The sequence below is a fragment of the Microchirus variegatus genome, assembly GCF_963457635.1.
Source record: "Microchirus variegatus genome assembly, chromosome: 12".
NCBI classification, from domain to species: domain Eukaryota; kingdom Metazoa; phylum Chordata; class Actinopteri; order Pleuronectiformes; family Soleidae; genus Microchirus; species Microchirus variegatus.
In genome coordinates, this window is record NC_139813.1 from 12,872,822 (window position 1) to 12,882,358 (window position 9,537).

Consider the following 9,537-nt stretch of genomic DNA (forward strand, 5'->3'; position numbering starts at 1 on the left):
CACCTCTGCCAATGCTGATGTTTTCCCATTGTCAATATACTCCCCTATGACATCATGTTAAAAAATCCTGAATCCAGACCACCACCAAAATTACTTCCAAAAAACAACTTGCTTGGCAGAGGATAAAAAGAAAAAAACTAAATAAATATAATTGCCTGACAGCAAGGTCACTGCTTTGAATCCTGTTTTGGCCCAAGGCCTTTCTGTGTGGATATTGAATATTCTTCCCATGTCCATGAGGCTTCTCTCCAGGTAAAATGGCTTAAGACCTTTATTATGATTTAATTCAGACCTGGTATTAACATCCATCTGGGTGATCCAATCACATGCATACAGCGCTAACCACAAGTCTGAACTCAATACTGTACAGTCTCTGCATTAACAGAAAAGCCGATGTGTCAACGTGTTGACGTTAGTTGCACGAGTCATGTGTTCCCCCCCCCCTCTCTCTATGTGCACTTGTGTACACTACTGTCCACTCCACAAGGCTTCCTCCTACATTCAAAGACATGTAGATTATAGGTTTAAGTGTGAATGTAAATGGTGGTTTGTCTTTCTATGTTGCTAGGGTGCTTGGACTCGGTGCCATGGAACTATCTCCCGTCCTTCATCACCTCTTCTTTATTCTTGCACATCAGCTTCTGTTCTCTCCATCTAAAAACATCAAACATAATTCCAGTAACTTCATTCTAAACACCAATCCTAATTGTTCTAAAACAGTGATTTGCATACAGGGCCATGTGGAGCACAGCATCCTGTCTCGGCATCTCCTTAACTCCTCTTCAGCAACTTCAGGTCCACTGTCAACAACATTCATTGCCACCACATAATACATTTCTCCATGTCAACACGTCAACACTCATCTGCTGGGTCAGCAGTAGACAACAGGCAGCGAAGATAGGCACAGTCACGTCCACAAATATCATCAGCATCCTCGGCCCCATCTTCATCTGTCTGTCTGATGGTATTTGCAGACTCTGCAACCAACCAGTATTGCTCAACCCTTTCGCTTGCTGTAAGAAAAACAGTGAAGAACAGTGCTGTTAGAATAAGTTCACAGGTTGCATATCACACACACCACACAACCTTATAAGGAAATATATCATTCTGACACACTTCCTTTAAAAAATGTTATCTACATCTGTTACAGTGCACTGTGTGATGCAACCATAATGCAGATACTATATACCACACCATGTATAAGGGCTTTAGTGGACAGATGCTAAGTCTAATGACATCAGATTGAGTGTGACTTTGCACTTGCGTCAACACTTCATCTAAAAAGGCCTAAAATACCATTAAATAATGAGTTAATTCAAGTTAATTTAAGACATTTAAGACATAAGATGACAAGACACAGACATGATGATATACTATATGATATATACTTCTCAAAAATACATCACGAAAAATAATTACTAGAACCTCGTCGTTGTTATTAGGATTAAGTCTGTGAGCCTCTACATTTGCTGCACCTGTGGCCAAAGGCCAGAAGAAAGGCTTTACTGCCCTCTAGTGTTGTACAGATGTGACAGTTATATAGTTCTGGCATCCTACTAAAGCAACATAACCTAAATGGACCTCAACATGTTAAATGTAAGAGTCATTTGTATTGTTTTTGTTTTTGGAACCTCCCACCACTTAGCAGGAGGACGTGCTCTCCATTAGGCAAAGGTGAAATACCTCGACTAACTTAGGACCTCTGGAGAATCCTTTTTTACATGCGTCAGAACCTTTGTTGGCAAAAAAGACACCACATCAAATATGTGTCCCATGTGTCATGAAGAGGAAATGACTGATCAGTGTGTGTGTGCTGTGTACCTGAGCAGATGTAGCTTGATGGGGCGTTTCACAGTCGTTGCAGGTTTGGAGGGGCTGGGCTGCAGGTCAGAGAGCTCCACAGTGGGATGATTCTGAGAGGGAAGGAATAGACACTCAGGTAGTGAGACTTTGTCGAGCTGTAATGAGAATTCAAATAGGTTGATAGGAAACCTTAAAGGACAGTGCAACATACCTGTTCAGATTTGAATTTCTTAACCGGCATATCGAGCTCAGTAGAGGCAGGTCTCTTTTTGCTTGTTGCTCTCACACTGGGAGGAGGAGTACTGGGTGAGCCACTTGCAGCCTGGGACTCGTCCATGCTGGATGGAGCTGGACCTCCAACAGGTTTGGATCCCTCAGATGAACTGCCTGCAGAGGAGGGAGAACAAGATCTCTTTGTAGGACAAGGACTCATATGAGATGAAGTAGATGAAGTGGACGAAGAGGCTGCCATCCTCTTAACTGGCTTGTCAATTTGGGTGGGTAGCACTGTGGCAGCAGTTAAGTGGCTCACCGCAGGCTTAGGGGCTGGATGGGAAACCCTCGTCTTCATGTCATCAGGCATCGCCCAGTGAAGATTATCCCTGTTGGTGAACATGCCTGATATGGTCATCCCCTCTACATTTGCCTTAGAGTTCTGGGCCAGGCTGTGGACTATAAGAACAATTATTCATTACTTTGCACAGTATTGCTCAATTTCTAGTAAATTGAGACAAAAAACCCCCCACAAAACTTACTGCTATCAATGAAGGAAGGGATGGTTAAGGACAGGTCTATCTCTGCATCCGGACTGATGAGAAGACCAATCAACCACTGTGTGCTCACTTCCTCTCTAAAACACACAGAAAGAAAGGCCAAGTCGACAATGTCTAACTTAACTAACTTTAATGCACCTAAGCAAATGTTGAAATGTAATCATAAAAATCAAACCCTTACTTGTTATTTGCCTCCCTAGGTCCAGGGAAGGACTGTGTATGAAGATGAGCGCGGGAAATCTGCCTGTTTCGCTCCAGAAGTCCCACCAGGTGTCTGATTTTAGACTCCACCAGACTGACACTGATCAAGTGAACAAAACACAAGTGTCAGAAAGAGAAAGGAACTACTGTTGCTCTACAAATATAATATTTAAACTGTTTGATCCATCTATCGCAGGCATGAAGACTAAAGCTTTTATGATTGCATATAAACATGTTTACATTCCTCCCACTTATATTCAAAAATGTCTCCCGACTCTTTGGTCTGGATACTCACCACTCATGATGCAGCTTCTCTGCAGAAGTAACTTTCAGCACAACGTATTGCCTAAAAACATTACAAACAGATCAGTGTCAAAAATATTTTAAAATAATCTTAAAGATTTGCATCAAAACCTGAACACTGAAGTGCTCTCTATCAGTTTCCACAACTGCAACATTACTTATTTCAATAATACAGACTTGATTTAACAATCGTCAGATATTCAAGAGAAAAAGATGATTACCACAAATAATTGTCATGAAAATTACCACACAGTTGATGTGTGTCAAAGTAGAAAGGCGAGATAATAAGAAAAACAATAACTTTAAGTCAAACAGCTACTACTACTACTATACTAAAAACCTGCTAAAAACATCCACGTATATGTAGGAATAAAGGCTAGCGTCCATATTTTAAATGGCTAACAGTACAAATCAATACAAACTGTATCCAAACATCAAAATGATGATCCACTTACTCTAAAAATAACACAATTTACAAATGTACATGCTGTGAAACACAATAGATAAAAAACAAATTAGGTGTATATAATTCCAATAATTCAAACATTATACAGAACAGCACACTAAAATATAATTAATTTTGAAGTGGATTCAAACTTGGGGTCTGTATTGTATTGTTTTCCTTTACACCTGTTTACCAAAAGAACTTTAAAAATGACAAAAACATATGAAATATAAGTATCTTTGATGGAATGATTCTTCAGGAAGAAAGAAGTAAAACATGTTAAAACATGCAAAACACTTTTCAAGAGCAGTTTGGCAATACTTAGGTCTGTTTATAGGTTCACTCGATACATACTGGTACTTCTCGAAAAAGTTTGGTGTCTCAAACAGTTTGGACCAGTCAGCTTTTTTCTGCAGTATTTCTTGGGTGATGGCATGACCTGTGCACAAGGAAGAGAGAGCGTGTTCAAGTCTCAGGCAACCAAAACATGAAAAAAAAACATAGAAAGGGGAGAAGCATTGAAGTTTTTGCGTTTAAAATTGTTTATATTAAAATGAGCAAACTCATCCACAGCATGTGATTACACACCAAGGTTGATCTCCTCTGTTATAACAGCCAAGGTGGAAGAAGACACGTTGAAGGTTGTGTTCTGCTGTGGATACGCTGGGGTGATTATGGGCATCATGTGGCAGCGGTCGCTTGGGTTTAACTGAAAATGCACAGATTTTCCGATAACCTGATTTTGAAATGTGATAATTCACTGGCTTGACATTAAAATCTTAACAAAAATCGTGCAGAGGTCTCACCGTTGGATCCCAAAAGGGGAGATTGTAATAGCGGTCCACTACAACCCTCAAACAAACTGGGATTGACCAATCCCTGAAACAAAACACATTCTTTCCAAGTGAGTGGATGTTTTAATGTATTTTAAATTAATAATTTTCACTTAAAGAGAAAATCACCAAGTGGTGTGAACTGATTATTTAACTGTGAGTGAAGTGACTGTAACCTCTTGTGGTTTTTTCTTGCTCGGACAACTCACCACATGGAGTAGACCTTAAAAAACTTGATGACCACTGTGGACGCTTCTGCATTAGGGTAGAGCTGGCAGATTCTGGCAACCAGTATGGCCAATGATATTCCACACAGGAAGCCCAGCATGTTCGAGTAAATGTTACGACCTAAAGGAGAATAAGAAAAGGAAAATAAACTATGATCATTCTTGTGCAATGACACCTAAAAATAGCCTGCTCTGATTTGCTAGACCCCCACAGCCTCACATGGTTTTATTTCAAATTACCAGTTTACATTTGGAAATGCACATTTTGGTAAATCATGATATGGAATTGGATTCAAGGTAAAGGAAGAGATTTTATAGATATGTAATCCTGTGCATCGTTGATTTCCACGAGTGCAGTGCAGTACCCGTGCCTGTTTTTGTGTTTGTGGGGGCTTCTAGCTCTAGTCGGCACTGCACACACTTATGCTCTTGGGAAGTTATTTGCCAAGTTTGAAGCCTGCCAAGTGAACCATTGGACAGTTATGTGAGGAAGAGACAAAGAGGCAAAATTCCTTGCATTTATAGATAGATGAATGTTTGGTTGTGAATGCTTGGCAGCAAATGTTAACCAACCAAACTAAACATCAGTGAGTACTGCTAAGTAATAAAGAACAATGGCTAACAATCATGTACGAGGACAAGATTAGGTTAATTGGACGCTCTAAATTGACTGTACGGTAGGTGTGAATGTGAGAGTAAATGTTTGTTCATCTGTGAGTTTGCCCTGTGATGGACTGTCGACTTGTCCAGCCTTTCAGCTCATGTCAGCTGGGATCGGCTGCAGCCCCCTGTGACCCTCATTTGGAGGATAAAGTTGTAGACAATGAGTGAGTAAGGACAAGTCCACCCGTTCACAGTCTCTTGAGGGACCAGCAAGCTTCCCATGTTCTGTATAGTTCGACTTACGTTTGGCCCACAGCTTGATGGCTAATAAAGCGAGCTGGAAGTTTTGAACGTTTGGCACAAGAAGGAGGATTTCCTCTGTCACTCTGTAGCCTATGAAAACAGGATGAAAACAAAGATTACTATGCGGCAGACCACAAATAACAAACTGGTAAACTGTTGGACATCAAAGAAAAATGTGTGTACTTACCATTAAGACTCCTGACGCTGTATTTGTCCATGTCCTTCAGAATCTTGTCGTCAAGAAGGTTCAGACTTCCTGGAATGGACTTTCGCACCACCAGGGCAATGACCATGTCAACCTAGAAAGACCCAAAGGAAATAACGGTGAGCTTTGAGTCAGAATACTCCAGACTTCTCTGTGCAAATAGTAAAATCAACAAAACGTTATTTCTATATTGGTACATGAGGGAGGTATTATACAAAAAAGGCAAAAATAAAACTTCATTAAATTACCTCAATGCCGTCATAGATGAGCTTGATAACAGGGACAAATGCCTCTTCGACAGCCTAAAGATTAGGATATTGTTAGCTACTTGTAGGCATGAAGATTTTCACTGAGCTGTAAAGATTTAAAAAGCAACGACTTCTTCTACACACCCGTATGTTTTTCACCTCCTGAGCTTTCAGCTTCTCGTAGAAGGAGGTGAAAAAGTCCCTTCTCTTAATGAATCCAGGTCCGACACAAAGGACATCGATATCAGCGCCTGTCAAAGCAACACAGACTCAAATGAGAGGGAAGTCTATGTTTACATATTTGTCAAATTCACCATCTCTAAAAAGGAACCTAAGATGCATGAAGTGCTGCTCGTCAGCCAAATCATCCTACTGTGCTTTCACGTACACTAATATGTATCCTAGCCTGTGAGCTATATTCAAGGCATGATTATTGGTGGTTCAAAAAGAGTAAAGCACATTCCCCCGTACTACAAATCTCATGATGCCACTGCATAAAAGTCATTTATCTGTGGTAGGAACCTCTACTACCTTTGGAGTAAGCTCCCAGATGAAAAGAGCCAAATGGCAGGACTTTTCCTCCAACGTTGTCCGCCACAATTTCAGGTACATTCTAAAATGAAAACAAAAACAATACATTTGTTTGTTTTTTATCAATGCAAGAACACATATACAGCAACATGGCATAGGATAAAAAAAAGAAGAAGATGGAACTAGACTGTCTTACCATTTCTACACACATTTCTTTGAGCCATTCCTTAAAGAGAGACTCCAGCCTCTTCACAACTTCCTCTCTGCAGATAAAACAAAAAGACAAACACAGACATTGATGTGAAGCAGTTTGCATGAACTTTATTTACCAAGGATATTGTTGTTTAATTGATTACTTCTTTTGACACCAGAAAGACAGTCACAAACTACCTTTGTTCAGTTCTACCGCTGTAAATAACAGGATAGAGATCATTAAATAATAATAAAAAGATTAGTACCGGTGTTTGTGCTCCAGATCTTCTTCAAATATGTCATATGACCTGAGACACTTGGTCAGCTCTTCAGTCTGGATGGTGTCAGTCTCTGTAGGCAGGTCGACACTGATTGGAGGAGTGATCCCATAATACTTGGAAATGTGTGGCACTGGCTGAGCTTGGCTCTTCAGTAGACTGCAACTAAAAGGATAAATATGTTGGACACATATGTCTAAAAACACCATCATGATAAAAAATAATAATGTAAACGAGTTCATATCTGTAGGTAGATAAATGTTAAATAAACCAGTTAATTGTGAGTTTACGTTTCTTTATGGACAGAAACATTAGTTTTAAATAATTCACAAATATGAGGGAAAGTATTCACAGCAATTATTTGTCTTATCTCAAGTGTTTACATAATGTGTAATATTATTGCACACAAATTATATAGACCATAGTAATTATCTAAACCAAAACAGACTTCAAAACCAGTTCAAAACATTCACAAAAAGTCACACGTCAAGCTAAAATTCGCATTGAACCAGCAATGAATTCTTATTAATTAATTGATACTCACCGAGTCATTGTTGCTATAGTCTTCGTTTATTACAATGCAGTGTTATTGAAGCAGCTGTTTCTCAGTTTCAAGCAGAAACATGTGTTCATGTCACAGACATTCTGAGGTGAAATGAGGTCGACCTAGTTAGGACGTGAGTGTTCTTTCCAAACTAATATGAGCTAATAATAATAATACTAATATGAGCACATGTAGACCGAGAAGTATACGTTTTTACGAATACCTGTATCCTTTTATCAGTACGTGACGTTCCCAAATGACGTCGGACGCTGACGTCACGTTCGACGGGTCGAAAGTAAATGTAAACGTTAAATATACCTGTAACTTAATTTTCGAAAATTTCGAAATGTTGAGTATGTAGCAGCCATGTCTCATTTTTATGTGTGAGTTCCCCCCCCAACCACTAGGGGGTTGTATTTCCTTTCTTATGTTGCCCTGGCTCGTGCTGCTGGGTTATTTGAGTCACCTGTCACTTTACTTTACTCAGGTGTTGCTGATTGAGAGGAAAACAGTTTTCTACTGTTTAAGTTTAGGTTTTTATTTGTTTATTAGAAATAGAAAGGTGCTTGTTTAATGGAAATGGAACATAAGGATTCATAACTTTATTGCCTATGAAATTTGGTAATTGTTTCGATTAAATAGTGTGAATATGGGACATTTCCCTGTGAAAAGGTCTGATATCAATGCACACAACTTTTTCATTCTTATTCAGAACTTTAAAAAAAACTCTCTTTACACAGCTGCTCAAGTGTCTAAAACATTAGCTGTGAGGCTTTTCTCACCGGCGTTTCATTATTTTTCCAATTCAAAAATGTACCCCAGCCTGTGTTTTATTTTGAAAACCGGATGTCGATGTCCTTGCAAATCAGCTTGAGGGAAGGCAGGAATCAAGCGTGTCAGATGTTAGCTTTTCTTCACAGTAAGACTTGTGTTTTTTTCTCTGTAAATAAATAGATGACATGCACACAGCTTCTCATAGTGTAAGTAAATCTAAAAACATGTCACTTCCATCTGTCCCCACTTGTTCAAACAAGTGCTCTCTTCGGTTTTTAACCACATTCACTGGTTAGTAAAACTCCCCCATTTCCCTTTTCCTATATCTGCTTGTATATTAACATTTTCACAACTTATTTTTTCCACACAGGACATTTAATTGTTAACATTTCGGACATTAGTTCATTTAAATGTTTGTGCCTTTTTTTTTTTTTAAATCAAATTCCCTGTTTATGATTATTAACTTAACAGCTATGTAACGTCCCCATACAGTCCAACATAATTCTCTTTTAGCTCTCACATGCTTCCTTCCTTATTTTCAGGTAATAAAGGCAGCAGCACCTCCCTGTGGTCTGAGCTCTTCTGCTCCTTCCTCTGTTCCAGAGAAGGTTGGTGTCGTGTGATGTCTGCTTCATAGTCTCTATATCCATTTTTCAACAGCCATCACACATATCTGTACAGAGTGTGAACATCTCCTTAACTCCATGTCCACCTTATAACATGCCATCATTGTATGTTAATTTGTGGTAAGTTCATCATTTCAAGATATAATATAAAAGTTCACACAGCCATTACCTCTAATTGGTTTTCAGAAACGACCAAAGTGCTTTATTATTACTATAATCAAAACTCTGCAGGTGCTCGTGTGTTCATGTCTTTCTCACCAATAGCTTTATTCTACAGGCACCTTGTGTGTGTCAGTTTTTTCCCCAGTAAAAAATGGCTGCATTTGTATGTCACATGACTTTTATTCATCAGTACATTGAAAAGCCCTGAGATAATGATGAGGATGATGATGATTTGCCACCACTATACTTAGCCCTCAGAACAAGGCTTTTACCCTGGTTTGTTACCAGGCAACAACAGTGACACTGGGTGAGAAGCTCATGAGGAAGAGGAGAGGGCTAATTATCTCTTTAGAGGAAATCTCCCAGGTCTCATTTCATCTCTGACATTGCCTGTGAAAGAAAGACTGTTGCAACAGCACAAACTATGGAATTGACATGAATTCAGCAAAACTGAAATCCCTTTACGACTTTGTACTTAGTGGGGGA

At 39.3% G+C, this 9,537-nt stretch overlaps 1 protein-coding gene across 1 annotated transcript; it reads right to left on the minus strand.

The window, feature by feature from the left end:
- Positions 1-1,726: 1,726 nt before the first annotated feature.
- On the minus strand, positions 1,727-7,497 carry LOC310934727 (poly(A) polymerase type 3-like; the record flags this gene model as incomplete). The annotated part of the gene is made up of 19 exons (XM_083898522.1): positions 1,727-1,733; positions 1,822-1,913; positions 2,015-2,215; positions 2,336-2,475; positions 2,559-2,653; positions 2,758-2,877; positions 3,073-3,123; positions 3,880-3,964; positions 4,114-4,234; positions 4,332-4,404; positions 4,568-4,706; positions 5,492-5,581; positions 5,679-5,790; positions 5,945-5,998; positions 6,089-6,195; positions 6,476-6,557; positions 6,672-6,738; positions 6,934-7,110; positions 7,490-7,497. 19 exons carry the CDS (start codon positions 7,495-7,497, stop codon positions 1,727-1,729), a joined length of 1,821 nt encoding a protein of 606 aa, XP_083754648.1.
- Between the last annotated feature and the right edge of the window lie 2,040 nt (positions 7,498-9,537).